General features: G+C 34.0%; 1 protein-coding gene across 1 annotated transcript; it reads left to right on the forward strand.

Annotated features, from left to right (window-relative positions):
• Positions 1 to 10,885: 10,885 nt before the first annotated feature.
• Positions 10,886 to 22,313, forward strand: LOC126722619 (putative disease resistance RPP13-like protein 1). Its single transcript, XM_050425762.1, has 6 exons — positions 10,886 to 11,408; positions 12,568 to 13,338; positions 20,746 to 20,993; positions 21,108 to 21,197; positions 21,679 to 21,884; positions 22,107 to 22,313. The coding sequence occupies exons 1-6, from the start codon at positions 11,035 to 11,037 to the stop codon at positions 22,311 to 22,313; spliced, it is 1,896 nt and encodes a 631-aa protein (XP_050281719.1). The 5' UTR covers positions 10,886 to 11,034.
• Positions 22,314 to 23,545: the final 1,232 nt, after the last annotated feature.

Here is a 23,545-nt window from a genome sequence, read left to right on the forward strand (position 1 = left end):
AGTCTGGTGTGGAATTTTTATCATGTCCAAATAACTCTTGATTATATGGATAATAAGGATTATTTGCAACAAAGGCTTCAGAGGATGCCTTAGATTCTTGGTCATCATCTAAGTCAGCGTTGGCAGCTTCCTTTTCATCTTTCCATTGTTGTTTTAGCTGAGCAATAATGGCAGATCTACTGAGACCATCAAAAGTAAACTTTTTCTTTTTGGTCTTGGCAGAAGACTTAGCAGGTTCATTAGTGGATGTGGTAGCAGGTGTGGATGCAGTGGGCTGAGGCATGGTTGTCTGCACTAGGGGGTAAGTCGGAGCTTGAGCTTTTGAAAAAAAAAATGATTTAATAAAATTAATGGACATGTGGCAAAGATTTTATTGTTGGAACATGGAGAGAGAGAAAAAAGTTTTGGATTAAATACGCATTGATACACTAATATTGTTGGGGAATAAGAATGTAAGCATCACCAACTATGAGGAGTGCATATTAAATGGCCTACAAACAATCAAACTATGCTTCATTGGAAGAAAGCTCAAAAGGAGACTAGAAAGGAGGATTGTGGATCCAAATCAGGTGCATGAACAAACCAAATTATAAGATAAAAATGTTTTCTTGATGGCTATGCAATTTGCTTGTAATTAGGTAGATCTAGGATGTGTTTAATACTTCAAGGAATAAGAGTTTAAGTTCAAGTGTTAAAGTCATGCAAGTTTGTTCAAGAATCAAGTGAAGAAATGCTAGATTTTAAAGCTGACAGCTAGCTCGACAACTAGTATCTATCGAGGTTTAAAAAACTGTTTCAACTTGATGCTCGACAGCTTCTCGACAGATACCCTATCTATCTAGATTTAAGAAAATCAGTTTTTCAGATCCAATTTCACTCCAATCCACGCATAGATGTTTGGGCTTTCTTTTCTCACAACCCTAAACATATATAAGGATTTTTTGAAGGGTCATCACAGTTGATTTTCATAAGCATATTGTGAATCGGAGACATATGCCTTAATTCATATTTCTTTTCAAGAAGCTGCTGCATTTGTATGATGTAGGGTTTTGTAACCAAAGAGTTTCATGATCTTCATCGGGTTGATGAACTAAAGAACTCTGCAGCCAACATCCTTCTCAAGTTGGTGTGTAAGCCGCATACTAGGATCCATGCGCATTGAAAGAAGAGATTGTCACTACAGAATAAGTCTAATTAGGTATTAGGGTAAGGGTTCAACTGTAAGTTGGTATAAGGTACTAAGATTCCTTTACTTGTAATCGCTTGTTATGATAATAGTGAATTCTCAAGAGTGGTGACCTTAAAATCACCCGATGAGATTTTTGCCATATAGGTTTTCCCCATTCGAAAACAAATCACTGTGTCAACTTTATTTTCCACTACATATTTATTTAGTTGGTAATTTGTTTGTGTTACCATGCTTATTGCATATTAATTGAATTAATTAATGAACTTGGCTAATTAAGTGGTTAAATCATCACAATGGGTCAATACATTCTTGGCCTATCACTAAGAAATAGAGAAGACAATTTTTTTGAAAAATGTAACATAATTTGTCCAAAAATTTTATAAATAGAATATGTATAAAAAAAAATTAAATTATAAATTTTATTTAAATATACTAACTAAAAACATAAAAATACACGTTTGAGGTAAAGAAAATCTGCATGCTGTGGGGTTAGGATAGGAAATTTTTGCCACACTTGATGTGAAAGGATATATTACCTACACTACAAGAAAAACGACCTATTACGGCTGGTGCCAAAATTGCCGCTATATATCGCCTATTGCAATGCGTTTTTGGCCTACCACTGTACATGAGATCTATTGCGACATTCCATTGCCCCACCCCAATAGTTCTAGTATTTTGCGGCGTACTACAATGACGGGCCAATGACCCGCCGCAATAGACTTGTTTTAGCGGTGTTAAGCTTAGATATAGCAGCGTGTCAATGACCCTATAGCGGCACTTATCACCCACCGCTAAAGGTGCAATTAGTCCGTTTTAATTGAGAATATCTCCAGCAAATTCATCAAATTTTTGTACTGTTTGGAGAATGAACAGTAACTTTTACCTATATCTACCCACTTTTTCAAATACACTTTCCAACAGATTCTCTATCTCATTTAAATATTATTTCTTCATTCATTATTTATTCTTTTTTTAACAACTATACATTTTCCAACATTTTTTTATTCAACACCTGATTATTATAATAGAAAAAAAAAATTTGAAGAATGAACAATAGCCCATCAGACTTGATGAGCTACTATTCATGAGCCAAGAAAAAGTTTTGGGTATAGAGAATCCATTGAAGTGGCTTTTTGGTCTCATTCTCTATTATAGAGAATATTTTACTTTTGCATAGACCATTGAAGATGCTCTGACTATAGTGACACCGTGTGCCCGCTGCTAAAGGTGGACACCAATAGTGGCGTACATAAACCACCGCTAAAAGTCAATTGACACGAATTTAGATGTCATATAGCGTCGGTTTTATACCCACTGCAATAAACCAAAACTGCCGCTAAATAGTGTATCTACAACGGTGCTTTTTGTTACCACCGCAATAAATCTATTATGGCATCGCAACGGTGGCAAGAAGAACCACCGCAATAGCACCCACCACTAAAGGTCAAATATACCTTTAGCAGTGGTTTTTGGGGCTTCAGCGGCAATTTTGGCCCGCTGCAATTGGTCTTTTTTTTTTTTTGGTAATGCTACTAAATAGACCCTACAACAAGCAGGAAAATTGAGTTAGGCAGGAAATGAGGAAAATAGTATATATTTTTTGAGTTATGTTAAGACTTACTTGTTGTGACTACGTCTCTTTGCTAAATATGATAAAATAGTTTTCTATAAATCATATTACAGATATTTTTATGTATGTATATATATAATTAATTAATTAATAGCTTATACTTTTGATTAATTTTTTTTTGGGTATATTTAACACTTGACCATGATGAAATAAATAAATAAATAATCTGACTTTGCCACTAAATGTAGGCAAGGACTAAGGACTTTGAAAGTTAAAACCATTGAAGGTATCATTGCACACTTTTGGTGCGATGGTCATTCTACAAGTATAAGTGCTTGTGGGGTGTTGGGGGGGGGGGGGTAAGGGCCGAGATTCAAGTCTTCAGGAGGAAGTTTTACACACGCATACACTTAGATTAGACTAGAATAAATTTTTTATCTTGTATTAAAAAAAAATTTAAAAAATTAAAAAAAAAAAAAAAAAAAAAAAAAAAAAAAAAAACCATTGAAGGTAGGTGTGGTAAAAGAAAGGGATAAGATAATGGAGATTTTCTGCAACATTTGCGTGGTTCATATGGCACCATATATAGAAACATGTCATTCTCATGACTTATGAGGCAAGACACTCAAAACCTGAAGCAAAGGGCTAGGACCGCAATAGAGTTAATTGACCGAGTACTAGTCAGTCACTGCAAGACTGGAACGAACTAGGTAGGTACTAAACTTATTCTGCAACTAAAAGTCTTTAAGAATCTAAAACACTATTCTCTCTATTATAGAGGGAGAGCGGGACTCCCAGTCTCCCACACAGTAGCAATGATAGGCTCCAAAGATTTAATAGCTGGAGGGTGGAATGTATGATTTGAAGGCAATGCTGCAGCCCATTGTACAGAAAGACAAAGCATAGAATTATATATGCTTCATTTTGTAGAATTAGCCCAATAAGAGCACTCATATCCTTACGTGCAAAATTAGTTAATTTTGCACATTTAGATTCAAAAATCATCCATATTATTAATTTAAAAGTGTGTAAAGTTATATTATTGCTAGGGTAACAATGTAAATATACACAATTATTATTCACATGCAAATTCATTTTTTAATACTGCTACTTTTTTAGTCACATACATAGAAAGAGATTATTTGAGAGAGTAATAAAAAAATTAATAAAAATAATAATATTTTAAATAAATGTAGTAAAATTATTAATTCGAATGTGAGTGTTTTTGTAAAGTGAATGTAATATATATATATATATATATATATATATATATATATTCTTATATTAAAATAGGGAAAAAAAATGGAAAAGCTCATGCAATCTAAGATGCTTTTTGGGTAATGGACTATTTGAGGTCTATTTGGAAAACACAATAAGAAAATGAGGAAGTGGAAATGTTGGACGAAATGTAACGAAAACTTTAAGAGGTCATGAATGAGACAATTGAAAAAGGAGTTAAAGGAATGACTGTGAAAAGTTGAATGTTGATGATAAAAAGGGGGAGGAAAAGTGGCTACAAATTAAGAAGCTAAGAAGTAATGGAGAAAATTGAATACTTGTTAATTTTATTTTCAAACGAGAGTAATATTTGTTAAGTGGTAGTGCAATAGTTAAGGGAATAGATGTCAAATGAAAATTGATAGTTTAGGGCCTGTTTTGTTCTGTTACAAACAGAAAGAGATAAGACAATATCCATGGAAGTAATAAACATGCAAAAGAAAGCAACATTAAATGATAGTTAAAATTGCACAAGAGAATAGATAAAGTCATGGTTTATAAACATTTCATCATTTTATATATGGGTATTGTTAAGTGTTAAAATGTGTTCTTAAGGAAACTGTAAATAAACTATTTTAGGAAAATTTTGACATCAATTTCATAGGAAATGTGAAATTTCAACAAAAATATTAATTTTTTTTTCCATAAAAAGTTTTTAAAAATATTTCTTAAACTAATGCACTTAAGTTATCCGTTAACTTTTCCCTCTATATATTTTATATTCTTAAAAAATTAAAAATTAAAAATTAAAAACAAAAAAACAAAGGGAAACAAAATAAAAATTTGGGGAAAAAGAGAGCATGCGAACTATAAGATGGCACAATAAAAGCGTAGTAACAAGCAACGTAAAATAAATTGATCTACTCCATTCATGTGAGATAACATGGAACTTTGGAATTTTAGAACAAAGGCTAGAGATGTGTACCTTGATGTAATGATTCTTAAAAACATAGTAGAAGATCAATTTTAGGAAACCTTCAATCTTCACCCTAATTCCACTTGGTGCTTAAGATGTGTAGTCTCTCAATTAGTCTTGAACATTCTTTTTTTTTTTTTCAAAAGTTTTGTTCTTGAAAATCTATTTTTCTTTTGTTTTAATCATACATACAAATATGTAATAACTGCCTTTTTAATAATTCATATTAAATAATTAACTGGTTAACTAATTCGGTTGGCCTTTTGGGCCAGCCCAACCCAATTGGTTTTAGTGTGTGGCTTAGGATAGGATCAAAAGGAGACAAATAAAGTTCTAACTCCAATGGGTTTTAGATTTATTTGTCAACTCTTGACATGACCGAAATGACCATCAATTGCATTTAATACAAATATATAAATATAATTGCACTTTAGACTTTATTACTAAATTATATTCCCATACTTTATTATCTAATAAATTAACCCCTCATTAAAATATTCATAGTTACACAAAATCATAATGTATAGTTGTCACTTTGAAAATTATTATCTCTTAATCCTTGAGTTATTGGTTTAATCCTTCTAAGTTATTCATATGTTTACGAAATCTAACTTCATAAAATATAATCTTTATAATTATTTGCTAAAATGGTTAGGCTTAATACTTTGAATAATAAAACTCATTACACTTATTTATAAAGAATATTTTCTATTCTAAAAATAAACTATGTATTCCATTTTGAGAATATGTGTTCCCTCATCACTATGTGTTATTTTTCAATTTATTGAGGTTTTTATCATTAAAATCAATCTCATTCCTACTACATCAAAGAAAACAACATTTCATGTTCAGGTTCACAATTCTCTCAAGATTGAGAGTTTATGTAAATGAAAGTCATGAAATTTATTATTTAATTGATAGTTGTTGATAAAATATTAACTTCACATGGCACAATTTAATGAATCTTACACATTTAAGACATATCAACTAGAAGTTTCCACTTCTATGATTAAAACAAACCATCTCAGTTGACAAGTAGTCTTCGCTGATGAAATGTCCAATTTCATCACCAACTACGAAATCAAAATATTGAGTTTACAAAGAACTTGTGATTTATATTTTCTGCAACTAAATCACATATAATGCATCTCAAGGATTATATGATAATGTCCAAATATTAATGTTATCATTATTTATACAATGCATCTCGAGGATTATATGATAATGTCCAAATATTCTTGTTATCATCATTTTAGATAATAAAACGAATTTTATTATTTAATACATAATGTCATAAATAACATAATAAAATATGATTTTAGGGCACTTATTCTAACACCCAACACCAATAAACAACCCTAAACTGACAATTATAATAGGTTCTTATGTTTATTATATGATCCCTATGGCTCCTGCTTTCCTCTTCTTTCTGTGTTTTATTTTTTTATAATAAATTACTTTAATACTTTTTAAACTTCAGAATTTTGGAAATGTTTTATTTATTTATTGGCTAATTTTTGGAAATGTCTTGTTTAAACTTTAATCTTTTACTATCATGTTTCATATAAATACCAAAGTTTTTAAAAACGTTCTTTTAAATCTTATATTTGGGTTCAAATAGTTTAATTTAAATAGTAGAGTTTTGAGAAAATATCATACTTCGGCCAATCAATGCGTACTACCCAGCCTAAACAAAAATCCCCTAATATCAAATCTAATAATCCCTACCCCTACTCTCAGTAATTTACTGGCTTACTATTGTTTGTGTTGTCATCCTCTGGTTCTTTTCATTTTTGCTTGTGCCACTTTAATCTATTGCCATGTGAGTATTGAGTCTATTGACCCCTCTAGTGAAGTGTAATGTAACTTTTTTTTTTTTTTAAGGGTCGTGTCGTTTTTTTTAATGTAAACAATAGAAAAATTTTGTTAGAAGAGCAAAATTTATGTACAATACTTTAGATTTTTAATTAATTTCTTACATATGGTCAATTTATCAATGTCGTCACAAACAGTGAGAGACTCATTTTAATTAATTAAAAAAAATTCCAATTATTTTTGTTTTAATTTGAAATAATTATCAATTCACAAAGTAATTTTAGTGGGTTTCAGCCTTCAAAGGGAGAGGGCACTGGAGTCGATGTTTCAGGCCAGGGAGAGAATTTCGACAATTATCTGGTGGAGCTTGGAGAAATCATGAGTGAAGGAAGAGAATGAATGGAGGTTGAGGTTGCAAAGAGAGGGTGCCTTTTTTCTTTTCTTTTTTTCTAATCGGACTAAAAAATTTGATAACGTTAAATTCAGCTTAACACCATATGTAGTGATATGGAAAACTGACCATGTATAATTTAATTGAGGAATCTACAGGTTTTGTCCCTATTGAAATCTATAAGAATTGTACTAACATGAAGCTACTTGGGACATGAATCCAACAACTATTTCCCATCAACCATACGTATGAAATAAAATAAAGATAAGATAGTTTTTGTCATAATCCAAACGTTAATCTCCTTGGCTCCACAAAGAAAGATTATTGCAAAAAATTAAATAGTGGTTATAGAATTATAAACTATTTCAATTTTTTTGCTACAATTTTAATGTGGCAGGCTACACTTTTTTTTTTCCACCATTCATATTTCACATCATGTCTTATAAATATGACAAAGAAGTTATGAAATAAGTTATAGTACTAGATTTATTTCAAAATTAAATGCGAATTAGCAGCAAAAGTATCAGAACTTTTTTTTTTTGAAAAGTTTAAAACACTTAAAACTCTATTGTGTGCTGTCATTTGTCAACAAATGAAAAAAAAAAAAAAAAAAAGCTTATGTGCTGTTATTATTTATTATTATTATCTTATGCATTATTATTACTAGTCGCTAACCCGTGCAATGCACGGGATAGTTAAACAAAATATATACACATTCACTTTTATTGGTACAATCATAAAATAATTCTAACTAATACCCAAATGTAAAAGACACATTGACTTACTATTTAAAGTAGCCTTCTAAAAAATTTACACATATTGTGCAACTGAGCCTTAATTTCTCATCAACAATAAAAACATGGAAATTCAAAACATGGAAAGAAAATAAAAATTACAACAATTAATTCCATTATCTTTCATGCTATACTTTATAATTGTACGAAATTAAGTCAACTCAATTTAAGTAGTTGTAATAAAATTGGCTTCTACTATTCTCTATTCTATAGAGATATGAACATATTGGATTTTTCAAACAATTACCGGTATTGCAATAAAATGATTTATTATTGAAAATAAGAAACAAAGAAAATCTGTCTATAGCTTAAGAAACACAATATAATAAAATTAAAGAGATAAAATTTTCGGAGGACAAAATATTATAGATAATTTTAGAAACAGATTATACACTTAAAAGGGTTAGTAATTTATAGCACTTACCCCCTACTATTAGTATACAGATACCAAGTGCGGTTGTCGTAACCCTTTGAAAGAACCTTCCCCAATTGGACCCTATCAAAAAAAAAAAAAAAAAAACACCCAATTAACAAAATTGATCCAAAAGGGTCTAAAAAACACACAAAATCAATTCAAAAAATAAAAATATGAGACAAAGTAATTACTTTCCGCTGCCAATGAAATCGTCTTTTGTATTGCTGTTCCAAACTGCAACACTTATCTCTCTAAGGCCTTCAATTAACGAAAACAAAAACTTTTCTTAGAATACCGGAGTATTATGACCATCTATACACACACACACAAAAAAACAAAATTAGCATAACTCACTATAACTCTATAGAAGCCTCAAAAATATAAAGAGAAATTAAAGGGGTTGAATTTGATATTTACATTTAGAGAGAGAGAGTTTGCAGAAACTATGGCTTTATATTTCTTAACTTAAGAGAGGGGTAAGGTTGTTAGGGTTTTGAGGGTAAGGTTGCTAGGGTTTTAAATTGTTATAATGTTTTTATTTTTATTTTTTAAATATTGTGCTGACGTGGAAAATTGTGGTGCTAGTAGAGGCTTCAGTTTTATATATATATAGATTATGGAAAAAGTAAACGGACACATTAAAAGCATTGGTTTAAGAAATATTTTTAGAAAAGTTTTATAAAAAAATAAAATAAAAAAATTTTTGGACACATTTTTATTTTTTTATTTTTTTATAAAAGTAATATCAAAACTTTTTTAAAATAATCAATTCACAAATATCCTAATGACATATATTAACAAGACCTTTTAGTTATTGAGTTAAAAATTGAAATTTGGACAAGTTTTTAACAAATTATTTGGTTCAGTATTCTGTTTCCTTCACTAAATGGAAAGGTATCCTCTATTCTTCCTCTTCTTCTCCTCTTCCTCCTTTTGTTTTCCATGACATTACTTTTATTAAATGTTTTTTTTTAAGGTTTTAATAATATATACTCTAACCCTTAGGACAGGTATTAGTAAATTATTTTAAAAAAATTTTTAAGGAAAAATAAACGAGTAACAAACCTTTTTTGATAACTTTTTTTTTTCATAATTTTTTTTTTTTTAAATGGACATTAACCGGGCCATTATTCTTTTCAGTTTTTGCTCAAAATGATGTCAAAATATTGGTGACTGCATCAGTTCTCTCTTTTCTTTTTGTATTCCATTCCATCGGATCCGGTGATGTGCTCTTCATCCACTGTTATGCTTTCGTTAGTAAAATCCTCTCTGTTTTTAGCCAAAAGGAGATGTCTCTTTCTTGTTTGGTTCCCACGTCACGTGAACATTCAATTCTCCACAACAATTTTTTCTCACATTTATATATATATATATATATATAGAGAGAGAGAGAGAGAGAGAGGAGATGTCTCTCTCTTGTTTGGTTCCCACGTAACGGGAACATTCAATTCTCCACAATAATTTTTTCTCACATTTATAAATATATATATATATATACATATATATATATATATATTGGAGATGTCTCTTTCTTGTGTGGTTCCCACGTCACGTGAACATTCAATTCTCCACAATAATTTTTTCTCACATTAATATATATATTCATTCCTCTATTTATTCCTTACTTAGGTCCAGATCTTTGACAAACACGTAATATTTTTTGGAATTATTAATATTTATTTGTTATTAAGTTTTTTTTCTGCAAAAATTCACAAATTATGAAAAAAAATTTATGTTGAAAATGAAACTTCACCATTATTATCATAATATAGTTCGACATCTTGACTTAAAAAATTATTATTAATTTTGTCAATGTTTAGTAAAGACTAGAAGATTAATAGCCTCCTATCAAAAAAAAAAAAAAGAAGAAGATTAATAGCCAACCAATTTATTTATAAAGTGGTTGTACCTGTGCTTATTATTTTATTTTTTATTATAACTATAGAAGGAACATTTTCGATAATGGCTTTTACCAAAATTAGGTGTCTTTAATTTTGTACATAAAAAGGAAAATTGTTGTGAAATTGAATAAATAATTAATCAAATATGATTTTTTAAAAAAATCAATCATATATGAATTTAATAATATAAAAGAATGTCAAGTTACATTGAATTTATCATAAATGATTAGATTAAAATATATTAAAATTTTGTTATTTGTATCTTTTATTTTATTTTGTTAATGCATAAGAGAAACTAAATTGTAATTTCACATAAAAGGTAGATAGTAATTGTAATTTCAATTGATAATGTTTCTAATAGTTGAATAAAATATTTGAGTTCAATCTCCATCTACACAAAAAATCGAATGATGTCTTAGTATGATGATAAAAAGTTATCACTAAAAGTAGACATTATAGGTTGAAACTCTCTTAAAAAAAAAATACTAATTTTATTTTTTATGTATTAATTTGATTTTAAATTACATATGTACTTTATTATTCTTAAATGAAAAAAATATATATTATCTTTTGATATCCCAAGTGGCTATCCGTACCTCACACCATAGATAAGGCAGGAATAAGAGATACTAGACTCAAGCAGTCAAGCTAGCAAAGAACCAATTTGCAAAGTGAAGAGACTTTAACACGTACTTTTCACAAGCTGGTATCTTCTTTCTTGTCACTCAATCTCTTGAATCCCTCCTTTGCAAAGCAGAGAAAATGGATCCGGTGGTATCGGCATTGCTCTCTGGCGTATTTCAAGTGCTGTTTGACCGGCTAGCTTCTCGCCAGCTCATAAGCTTCTTCCGACGCGATCAGAAACTCCCGGAAAATTTAAGGACAGTTCTGCTGACTGTTCATGCAGTGCTCATAGATGCAGAGGAGCAGCAGATTACGAATCTGGGGGTGAAACAGTGGATCAAGAAGCTCGAAGATGTTGTCTACCGAGCTGAAGATCTGTTGGACAAGATCGACACTTGGCAACGCAAATCAGAAGCTGAAGCGAAGGTCAAGGGAAAATCAAAGGTCAATGGAAATGAGGTAAGAAGCAAAAAAATAGAATCTAAGCTCACAAAGATAATAGAAGAACTAGAGTTTTTAGCTAAGTTGCACGGACACGGACACGGACACGGACACGACACGGACACGGACACGGGGATACGGCAATTTTTGAAAAATAAGGACACGACACGGCGGCGACACGGCGGTTAAATAATTAATTAAATTTTATATTTAGACACATTTTTTAATATTTTTAGACATAAAATACATTTATATCTAGAATTCAAATTATGTAGAACTACAAATAAGTAAACTAACACCCAAAGTAGTACAATAATATACATAAAATGTTTAATAAAATCACCTACAATATTTAACTTCAATAAATAAATAAAACTATAGCAGGGCACAAAAACAAATTTATAAATTATAAGATATAACTAAAAAAAAAAAAAAAAAAAAAGAAGACAGAGGTCACGGCACCACAGCAGCAGTTAAAAAAAAAAAAAATCAGACAAAACACGTTATATTAATATATAAGTGCTTAACAGTTAACATTACACCCACCCACACTAAAATTAACATCTGAAAGGAAGAAAGGAAAAAAAAAAAAAAAAGCAGAGAGAACAGAGAAGAGGTGAATCGGACCTGTTGTCCGCGTCGAGAGAGATGGAGATCGGAAGGGACGGATGGAACGCCGTCGACGTCAGAGCTGGCCGATCGGCACGAGCTAACTCCGGCGAGGGACAGACGGCAGCGGCAGCGACAGAGGAAGGGTGGGTTTCAGCGACAGAGAAGAACTTGAGTTTTGAGGGTGGGTTTCAGTTCCAACTTTCAGGCCGACCGGCCCTGTCTAACTCCGGCGAGGAACAGACAGCAGCGGCAGCGAAGTGGGTTTCAGCAACAGAGAAGAAGTGAAGAACTTGAGTTTTGTGGTTTGAACTTCCAATTTTCAGACTCTAAAAATGTTTTATGGTTTTAGGGTTGTCACAGATCAACGGTAATGGTAAGTATACCTGTCAAAATCTGTGCTTTTTTCCTCTTTTTTTTTTTTTTTTTTTTACTGCTGGCGTGTCGGACTCGTCGGAACTGCGTCTGCGCTGTGTCGGCGCCGTGTCGGAGCCGTGTCGGAGAAGCGAAAAAAAAGGGACACCGCCGGACACCGGAAACTGGCGCGTCGTCCCCGTTCCGGTGTCCGACACGTGTCGGACACGGACACGACGCCAAAAATGGCGTGTCCGTGCAACCTAGGTTTTTAGTGAAACAGAGAGATGGCCTCAATCTTAAGCTAAGTGTGAAACCACCATCCATGTCGCCCACAACTTCTTTGGTAGATGAATCTGAGGCGTTTGGTAGAAATAATGATAAAGAGAAGCTAATAAGAGTATTGCTTACTGCTGATGCACCAGAAAATAGAATCCCCGTGATTGCAATAGTAGGGATTGGTGGGGTTGGGAAGACCACCCTCGCTCAGCTTTTGTATAATGACTCTGAGGTGAAGGGTAGATTTCACTTGAGGGCATGGGCTTATGTCTCAGAAGAATTTGATGTTTTTAAGGTTACTAGAACCATTTACGAGTCAGTCACTCAAAGGAATTGTAATATCAGAGATCTCAATCTTCTTCAAATTAAACCACAGAAGAGACTAGAGGGAAATAGATTCTTGCTTATATTAGATAACATTTGGAATGAGAAATTTATGGATTGGGATTTGTTGTCAAAACCCTTAAAAAATGGAGCTTCTGGAGGTAGAATTGTTGTGACAACTCGTAACCAACATGTTGCAGCACTGATGGGTGCATTTTTTACATATCCTCTTGCACATTTGTCTGATGATGCCTGCTGGTCATTATTTGCAAAACATGCATTTTGGAGTAGCAACTATGAAGGACCCTTCAGAGAAATCGGTGAAAAAATTGCGAAAAAGTGCAAGGGTCTGCCTTTAGCTGCAAAAACATTAGGTGGCCTCTTGCAGTCAAAAGAAGAGAAAGAGGAATGGCTTCGGATATTGAATAGTGTAAGGTTGAATTTATTCAACCATCTAATTGGCTTTATTCCGTGCCAAATTTGCTTGTACTTCAGCATTTAGTAACCCTGTATTTAGGTGGGTTTGTTGTAAGGGTAGTGAGTGAGATAGAGTGAAGATTGCTCAAGAGTGTGCAAGAAAACAGAGACTCGCGGCTGGGACTCGCGGGTGACTCGCGGCTGCAAGCCGGCAGAAGCAGCACACGTGCCAAGCATGCTGGAAGATGAACAGTCATGCTAGCTAGAGCACTACAGGACAAAACATGACAACTGGCCATACGGTTAACTCGCGACTGGATCTCGCGACTTAGTCAAGCCGCGAGCCACCCTTGTTTTGTAAAACCTGACGTTTCACATTCCTCTCATACTCCAGTATAAATACCCCTTTTACCCACGATTGAAAGAGAGCTTCCAGAGAGAATTTTGAGAGAGAAACCCTAAAGAAAAACCAGATTGTTTCACCCACAATCTATACCTTAGAGTCTCTTCAAATTCCTCAACTCTCTTCCTCTCCATTGTCAAATCCTTGAGAGGCATTATACCAAACCTGGTTCTCACCATCATCATCATTGTGAGACAGCTGTTTGGGTTTCTGGGAAGCAGTTAGGAAGGAACCAATCTTCATTGGTTGATGCTACGGTCTAGTAGCGGAATCCGGGAAGTTAGAAAAGAAAAAGGTTCGGCGCAACCTCGTTGGAGCAAGAAGCTTGGAGGGCTTAGGTGCACTGGGTAGATTAGGCTTGGAGGGTCTATTGCTGTCCTTGTATCCCAACTGTATTTTCTAATGGATTGTTTACCGCTTGGAGGGCGGCGGAGAGGTTTTACGCCGAGGGCTTCGGTTTCCTCTTCGATAACACATCGCGTGTTGTCTTTGTGTTTACATCTTCCTTCCTCTCTATCTTTGCCTTTATATTATCTGCTGTGGATTTTATTCTGTTTTGGCTTAGATAGTTTTTAACCAATTTCATATTATAGCATATGTTAAGTTTCCGCACACTAGTTGTTTGACATATTGCTTGAATTGGTTAAGTTGTAATTTGGGGGTCTAAACGTTCAAAGGTGTTTTGTACACGTTTTTGAACTTTCAAATAGCAACATATGGGATCTACCTGAAGATAATAGCATACTTCCAGCTTTACAATTGAGTTATTATTATCTCCCCTCGCATCTCAAACGATGCTTTAATTACTGTTCGATGTTTTCGAAGGGCTACAAGTTTAATAAAGACAGATTGATTCTTTTGTGGATGGCGGAGGGTTTCTTGCGGTCCCCAACTGATAAGGAAACAATGGAACAACTTGGGAGCGAGTATTTTCATGAGCTTTTATCGAGGTCATTTTTCAACAATTGAGTGGCAGGGAAACGTGCTTTGTTATGCATGACCTTATCAATGATTTAGCACTATTTACATCCGGAGAGTTTTACAGCAAGTTTGAGGATGGCAAACCTTCTGGCCTTTTGAAAAAAGAGCGGCATGTTGTATTCTTAGCGAACAGGCTTGAAGGCCCCGACAAGTTTAGGGACTCCATTTGCAAATTTAAGGACCTGCGAACCTTCCTTCCACTAGGGGTTTCGAATACTAGTCGGGCCTCTGCCATGTGTAGTGTATTTTGTAAAGCATGGTTGCCGAAACTGAAACACTTGCGAGTTTTCTCTTTATCTTGTTATACAATCAGTAAGTTGCCGGACTCGTTGGGCGAGTTGATACATCTACGCTATTTGGACCTTTCTCAAAATTTGATTGTGGAGTTACCCAGTTCGACATGTTTACCCAATTCGATTGATAAATTTACGCTACTTTGACCTTTCTCAAACTGCAATCACAGAGTTACCCAGCTCGACATTTTCTTTAACAAATTTGCAGACGTTGTTGTTGCCCGACTGTCATCGCCTGCAGTCACCAGAGCAGATTAGACGATTCAGTAATTTACGTCCTCCTGATGCGAGTCATTAAACGAGCTTGCAGCCTACGTTGATTCGACATTGAAATATGTGAGTTGTTCATATCAAATTTGTGAGTTGAGCGTTAGCCAAAAAAAATTTGTGAGTTCAGATTGATAGTGTGTGTTCGATATAATGAGATTTTTTGTTGTTGTTGTTTTGCATTTGATAAGGAAAATGCTAAAACCTCAAACAATTTTATAAACATTTTTACAAACAGATAATGTAATGGATATATATTAGTAAGTAAAAAAATGATAATACATATTGCTACATTATGAGTAATGCTACAATTATAAACTATTTTACAATATTTTTACAAAATGTTGACATGGCTAACTTTTTATTGGTTTTTATCTAGGCCCACCATTAATATCACATTTTTATTTACCAATAATCATTCACTACATCAGCAGTTTGTAAAAATTTTCGTAGAACAGTTTGTATTTTTAGCATTATTCCTACATTAATATTGTGAGTTTGTGAGTTTTATTATAAAAGTTGACTAAGTCTTGTAATTAATATTATAATTAAATAATTAGGTAAACTATATATTTGGTCCCTAACATTTATACTAAATGTTAATTTAATCATTGACATTTTAAATGTGTTAATTTGATCCTTAACATTTTGATATTGCGTTAAAATTGTTTCTGGCATAAAGTGATGGATGAAAAATTCTTATGTGAATTATAGACAAAATAAAATAGAAATTTATTGCCACATGGGTAGTCACTTGGACTACCATGTGTCCTAAACTAAATAATATTAAATAAATAAAACTTGAATCTCATTAATTTTTTTCTTTTTACACTTTCTTATCTCTTCTTGATAAACTTTTTCTTGAAAACAAACATATAAAAAAAATTTCAAAACCCAAACCCAAACTCTCTTCACCACTTCCCTCAAATTCCAAACCCATACTTTCTATTCCCCATAATTGCTCTCATAGACCTACACTCCTTCATAGACTCAACCCACCCATATCTCCCTTTCTCTACCTGGACTTAATGAGTTAATTCACACACACACACACACACACACTCTCTCTCTCTCTCTCTCCAGGATCCTCAATCCCACACACACACACACACACACACACACTCTCTCTCTCTCTCTCTCTCTCTCTCTCTCTCTCTCTCTCTCTCTCTCTCTCTCTCTCTCTCTCTCTCTCTCCATGATCCTCAATCCCACACACTCTACCCCCAAAGAAGACCCAATCAAAGGCCGCCACCCAAGGATGGAGCTAGAACTATAAGTTAAGGGGGCAATTTTACTATTGGCTGTATGCGGCAGTTTCAACATCTGACTTAGCTACTACTTAGCTACTGTGAATTTTTTTTTTTTTTTTTTTGTGGATTAGAAAAAAATTATTTTTGTTTAGAATTTTTTAAAGGGCAAGGTTGTTTATTTTGGATAATATTGGTTAATTGAAATTTATTTATTTTAGTTTTATCATTGGTAATTTTGGTTGTTGAGTTTTTTTTTTTTTTTTTGGCATGTATATTTTGTTTTAGATTTTAGATCTATAAATTTTTTTATGGTCACTAAAATGAGAAAAATTCTGGAGTTACAAACTTTTTATAAATTACTGATGTGATAAATGGCTACAGGTATGTAAAAAAATGATGTGAGTGGTGGGCCCATATGCAAACCAATAAGAAGTAAGAATTTGCTATCAAAACAGTTTGTAAAATGTTGTAAAAAAGTTTGTGAATATAACATTACACTCAAAAGAATCAATAATATTGTTTAAGGGAAAAAAATGTAATTTTATAGAACAAAATTACTAAAATTAGTACATATATATAATAATATTAAAAAAAAAAATATTTTGCCCCCCCCTCCTACTCCAATGGTGGCTCTGTCCTTGCCGCCACCTCACCCTTTCTCTCCAACCACTCCTTCCCCATCACCTACTAAAAAAAGATTTTATTAAGATCAAAATCAAGGGAGCAAGATAGTTTACCTACATTGTGGTAAAATGAATGGATTTTGAAAGATTTATAGCTTGCCCCGACTAGCTGGTATATTTTTCAAGGTAGTGACAATGGATTCAACATTTATTTAGTGGTTTTACTGAAGCTGAAAGATCATCTAGCATGTGAGAGTGAGACACAACGGGGATTAGGGCCTCCTCTACCTATTTGATGCTTTAAGGTTGCATCTATGACTATGACTATGAGGGTTTTTGTTTGGATGCCAAGAAAATGAGATTTTCTCTTAGTGGCTAGGGAGTGAACTATGGTTTTGAGGTTTTTTTTTTTTTTTTTTTTTTTTGTATGTGTTTGTTTCCAAGGAAAGTTTTAAGAAATATGAGAAAGTATAAAAAAGAAATAAAATGATATTTAAGATGTGTCTACACATGCACTTGCTCTCTTTCTTCTTTCTTTTAGGCCACGTGTTAATCCAAGTGGAAATTTATGTGTTAATAAATTTATATTTTATTTGGCCCTCATATTAGCATTTTTCATCCATCACTTAATGACAAAGACTATTTTAACCCAATATCAAAAAGTTAGAGATCAAATTGACACATTTAAATGTCCAAGGGCCAAATTGACATTCAACCTAAAGGTTAGAAACTAAATATGTAGTTTACCCTATATAATTTAGTTGATACTATCCTCATCACACGCGAAGAGTGTGTGATGAGGCTCTTTTTTTTGGTTTAGTGTCATAATTTTTCATCCATAACTTATGACACTTTTCATATAGTTCACACATCACAAAATTTCATACAGTTACCAATTTACAATATATGCAGTTGAAAAAGTACAATACACAATATAATTCAATTGAGAATTTAGTATATAAGAGGCTGTTTGGCCAACCAAATTTGATAACTCAATTCTCAATTTCCATAACTCATAACTCAAAAATGGTGAAACCCATAGCAAAAAAGTTGTTTGGCCAAATAATAACTCTGTTTTCATAACTCTATTCTCTGATTTTTGAGTTATGAGTTATGGAAACTGAAAACAACCAAAGGCTGTTTTCAATTTCTATAACTCATAACTCAATGTCATTTTCGTAAGTAAACACACATGGAGGGACCCACAGCCGTAACTTTTGACCACCTTTTGACTTTTTTTTTTTTTTTTTTTTTTTTTTTTTTTTCTTCGGTGAGTTTGGGTACTGAAAAAAAAAAAAAAAAAAAGTTACACCGGCTGACAGGTATGGGCCCACAAATAGTGTGAAAAATATTGAGTGATGGAAATTGCATGATGATGCCAAATGGGTGTGAAAAATTGAGTGATGAGTTATGAGTTATGAGTTATGGAAATTGAGTGATGAAAAATGGTTGGCCAAATAGGCTCTAAATTTTGTTAAAAGACTTACCAATTTTGGAAAACTCCTAACCGTTGAGAAGAATTTTGTATATGAAATAGTGAGTGCCGAAAAATGGTAGTGTCAGTTAAAAATATGATAAAAGAATGAAAAAGAAACTAAAGGAATATTGTGGGTTTGAAGTTTATGGGATCTAGTGCTATTAGAATTTTTCTTTATGTATTCCACAATGTTGGAAAGGGCAAGAGAGGAACAAATAAAATGAGAATTTTTTTTTCCAATAATTTGTAAATTGTAATTGTCTTCTGCATGAGGCTCTTTTTTTTTTTTGGTCGATAAAATGTGGGAATAACTGAATGGGGTAGTTTTTATTTTTATGGATTTTTTTTTTTTTTTTTTTTAACGTTGGATAGGATTTTTGTTTTTAATTTTTGGCAATTTACAATTGTAACCTTTCTTATATTTTAGAAATAAAGATAATCTAATTAAATTAGGGGTATTTTTGGAATTCAAAAAGATAATAACTAACTTTTTAAATTCTTTCAATATATAGAAAGCAGTATTTTTTTTTCCTAAGAAGTTGTAATTGCTTTTGTAAGGACACAAAAACTATCCCCCAAGGAAAGCTCCTTGAAATACTACTACAATAATTCACACAATCTAAATATAAATAAACAACAGGGGATAAACACTCTACAATGGGAAACACAAGCAGTTGATTTCTTTGGTCATAAGTGTTACAATTACAATTATAGATGCTACAATAGGAAACTCTCTTGTTCCTGTGGTGTTACCCTTAGTTTTTCTCTCTTTCTCTTTTTATTTCTCTTCTTAGACAAATTTTTCTACCTGTCTTTTTCTCTCTCTCATTCTTTTCTTTTTTTGGATCTCCTTACCTTTTGCCTCCCCTCCTCTTTTTATAGTTTCAATCATTGTTCTTATCACCACAGTTGTCTTGCACCCATTCAAAGTCTTAGGGATATTTTCCCTACTTTATCGGTTTCCTCCCCCACCTTATCCTGGAATTCTGAATGTTAGGGGTTGTGTGTACTGTTCAGGCTGTCTTATGGGCATTCAATATGGCAGAGGTTGGGTAAGAATCTCCTCATTAATGTGAAGATAAAAATCTTCACTCTTCTTGTGCATTCTAGAAGTTTCCTGTAATTACCAGCGTCCTCTGGAGGTCATATGTTGATTTTCTGTGCGCCATGCCTTCGGTAAGTTAGTGGTTTCCCTTTTCTGTGGGAATTGATTTACCATGGTACACATCTTTGCCTGCAATACTTGGGATGATCCAGCTTTCACTTCTTTCATTGTTTACGACCTTCATAGCATTCCTTTCAATACACAGGCCAGGCCCAAGTCATTCCCCATGGCCCAACTACTTTTTGGGCTTTTGGCCTGAGTAGAGACTATCCCACTCCCTACAATAGTCCCCCACGATCTCTAGTTCATCATAACTGTCGTGGGGATCGTGGTTTGAGAAGAATGTGGCAATTATTAATTGGTATTTATGAATAGTGGCAGCGTCAAGCAATAAATGCCGTAGACACGCCCAAGCTTCTCACCTCACGATTATCAGTGCGTGTTACTAAATGGACGATCAAATGGACCTTTTGGAAAACAGAAAAACGGGGGAAAGGAAAGGTCTCACTTGTCCCTTCCTCTCCCCCACTTCCTATATAAGAGAGAACCCAGACCAGTTTTGAGGCTTCTTCTCCACTATCATTCTACCAAAACTCTAAAAATATTTCTTCTTTCTCTCCACCACTTCCTTTTCCAACAATCTTCAGGTGGCCTTCAGTGACCCCCCTTCTCTCTGCCTTTCCTTTTTGTTGTAATTTCGTCTCCCTTACTTCCTTTAGACTTTAGTTTTATCTTCACACTCTTCTTCTTAGTTCATTCTTTGCTTATAATGGGGAAATTTAAATCTATGGTGGATACCCATGAGAGATTAGTTGAGTTTAAGAGGAAATATAACTTTCCTGATGATGTAGAAATGAGTTATTGCTCGGAATCCAAGGTAATACTCTCTAGAGGGGAAGGCAGAGTGGCAATCCCACTTGTTGCCATTATAGAGGAGGGAGTTAGGATCCCCATAAGCAACCTCCTTATAAACTTCCTACACCATTTTAAGGTCTACCCTAACCAATGTACCCTTAACGTTTTTAGGATTGTTAGTAGTGTAGAGACTCTTAACAAGAGGCTTGGATTAAACATTACCGAGCATGACATCAACTACATATATAGTTTTCAAGATAGTAAAATATCTAGGTTTTACTTTAAGATCTGGAACGGGGAGGTGAGGCTCATTTCTGGCCTTCCGGATTCCGACAAGGAAACAGAAGGAGACTACTTGATCATCTCGGGGAACTGCGACCCCGGCGAAATCCAGTGCCCCACAAGTGCGGGCAAAGCAGGTGGGTAGATCTTATAGGATTTTTTTTTTCACTAACTTATTACATCTAACTTGTTCCATTTCCAAGCTATTATAGGCGTTTTAGGTGATTAACCTTTGATTGTTTATTTTCTAGAGGATCAAGTGTTCAAGAAGAAGAGGCAACTGATTAACTCCACGAATTTGAATAGATTGTTGAGATCTCCAATCTATCCTCATCCCGATGGTTAGCTTTGTGCAGCTTATCTTATTCTTGGATATTCTTTTATGTACCGAAGCTTTCAAGTTGTGGGAAAGGCTATCACCATAAAGCATCCTCTACTCCCTTACATAGACGTTCATTGTAAGGGATATTTTTTTGTCACCTTCTGAACGTGAAGGCTGAGAAGAAGGGCGGTATCAAAGCAATTCCCCCCCTCCTTCTACTCTTGAGGACTTAGGAGTCACTGTTGCTATTCCTACCTCGGTTGATTGTCCTCGACACAAAAGAAAGAAGAAAACGAGCAACATCGAAGTTCACAGCCCTTCATTGCCTTGAGAAGAGCCAAACATCCTAGCAGCTATCCCTTTGGAAGATTTTCCTGCTGAAATGACACTTCAAAGAGGTTGGGTCACCCTTGCCTAGATTTTGGCTACTCCTATTATGCCCCAAGGCCAAGAACCTCACCATACTACAACTACTTCTACACCTTCTCCTGCCCCTCTAGTTAATGCGGTAACTACCGCCCCAACCCGTGAAACTAGATCTAGGCATAAGCAACCAAGAGGATCAAGCTCTGAGCAGCCCTTAACAATCCTTGATTTCGAGAACTCCCCTCCCAACTTGGGTGACACCCATGTTGATGCCATGGGTGCTCCAGCCTATATAAAGGCTTTTATGGTGGATGGGGAAGCTCTTCCTGCCACGAACAGAGTTAGGCCCTAGAGGAATCCATGGAGGAAAAGTTGCTGAGTGCATCAGGAAGGCCCTCCTCCTTTCCAAAGACATGAAGCACTAGGCAAAATGAGCTAATGAAACCCTATTGTTGAACATGAAAAGGGAGGCCATCATGGTAATCAACAATCTCATCACCTTCTCTTTTTCTTTTAAAGAACTTTCAAGTTTAATCAATGTTTTCTTCATAACTTTTGGCAGGGCTACCAATGTTCCATGGTAATTGAGGAGAGGTTCCTGGCTGCTAAGGCTAAGGCTAAAGAGCTACACAATGACAATGAGGACCTCCTGAAGAAGATCTCGGATGTGATGAACAAGGTTTTTGAATTTGAAAAGCTTAAAGTTGAGGTCGAGGAGAACACCAAGGCCATTACTGAGTGGAAGGAGGCTCTAGAGAAGGAACTTTAGGAGTTAAAGAAGACTCTCACGGAGAAGGATGCCAAGTTAAAAGGCTATGTGGTAGTTGATGACGCTAGAATTCAAGAGTCTTACTACCAAGGTCAGTACGACTTTATTGCCTCCATGAAGCCTGAAGTGTAGCAGAACTTGCAAGTCTACTTCTCCAAAGGATGGTTTGTAGCTCTAAATAAGATGCAAGTAGAACCCTCCTTTTCTCTAAGGCAGGAGAGTAACATTCCAATCCCTCAGGAGCTTGTTATCATCCCAAACCCTGAAATCCAAGCTATCATCAACGACGAATTTCTTGTCCACGAAGTCAAAGGTGCTGGTCCTATTACGAGGTTAAGTGGAGAGGTGACTAGCTTGGTAGCTGTGTCCATTACTGAGGAGCCACCCCATGCTTAATCTCCTATTTCTTTTATTTAAATATATATTTGTTTTGTTTTAGACTGTTTTTTTTTTTTTTTTTTAACATTTCTCTAGTTTGCCCGTTTTTGGGGACCCTAAATTTGTATCTAAATTTCTCAAGTACTTTAGACTTTTATGCAAAAGAATATTTATAAGTCTTCATATCTATCTATGCTTCTTACCTATATGGCCTGGGCTATATGAATGTTTTAACAATTTATTTACTTAGCTTTTCCTATTGGGTATGCATTGTTGTTTTTTCAGGATTTCAACAATCTAGTTGTTAATTCTCAAAAATGTTTAACATAAGCAGGAGTGAAACTAGCTTCTTACCCAAGATGTTAGTGTAGATTTTCTACCACGGAATTTGTCTTCCTTGTCTTTTCAAGCTTTAGTTTTACTTTCCACCAGTGCTCTCTCCTTGAAATTTTAATCTTGTTTCTTGCTTAACAACCTTGAAGTCAGAATAAGATAGGAAACATAGTTTAAAATTTACCTGAGGCAAAGACAAGGTCTTGTACCATGGGATTTATTTTTGCGAAGTTCTAATTTTGTTTCCCGTTAGTGACTCTGGAGTCAGACTAAGACAGGAAACTTAGCTTAAAACCCACCCGTGGCAAAGACAAGGTCTAGTACCATGGAGCTTATTTTTACGAAGTTCTAATTTTTTTTTTTTTTTTTCCTTGTTAGTGACTCTGGAGTTGGACTAAGACAAGAAACTCAGTTTAAAACTTACCTAAGGCAAAGACAAGGTCTAGTACCTCAGGGTTTATTTCCCTTTGTTATTTTGGCATCCCAAGTTAAGCCTTCATAGGACTTACTACTATTTACAC

The sequence above is a fragment of the Quercus robur genome, chromosome 4, assembly GCF_932294415.1.
Source record: "Quercus robur chromosome 4, dhQueRobu3.1, whole genome shotgun sequence".
NCBI classification, from domain to species: domain Eukaryota; kingdom Viridiplantae; phylum Streptophyta; class Magnoliopsida; order Fagales; family Fagaceae; genus Quercus; species Quercus robur.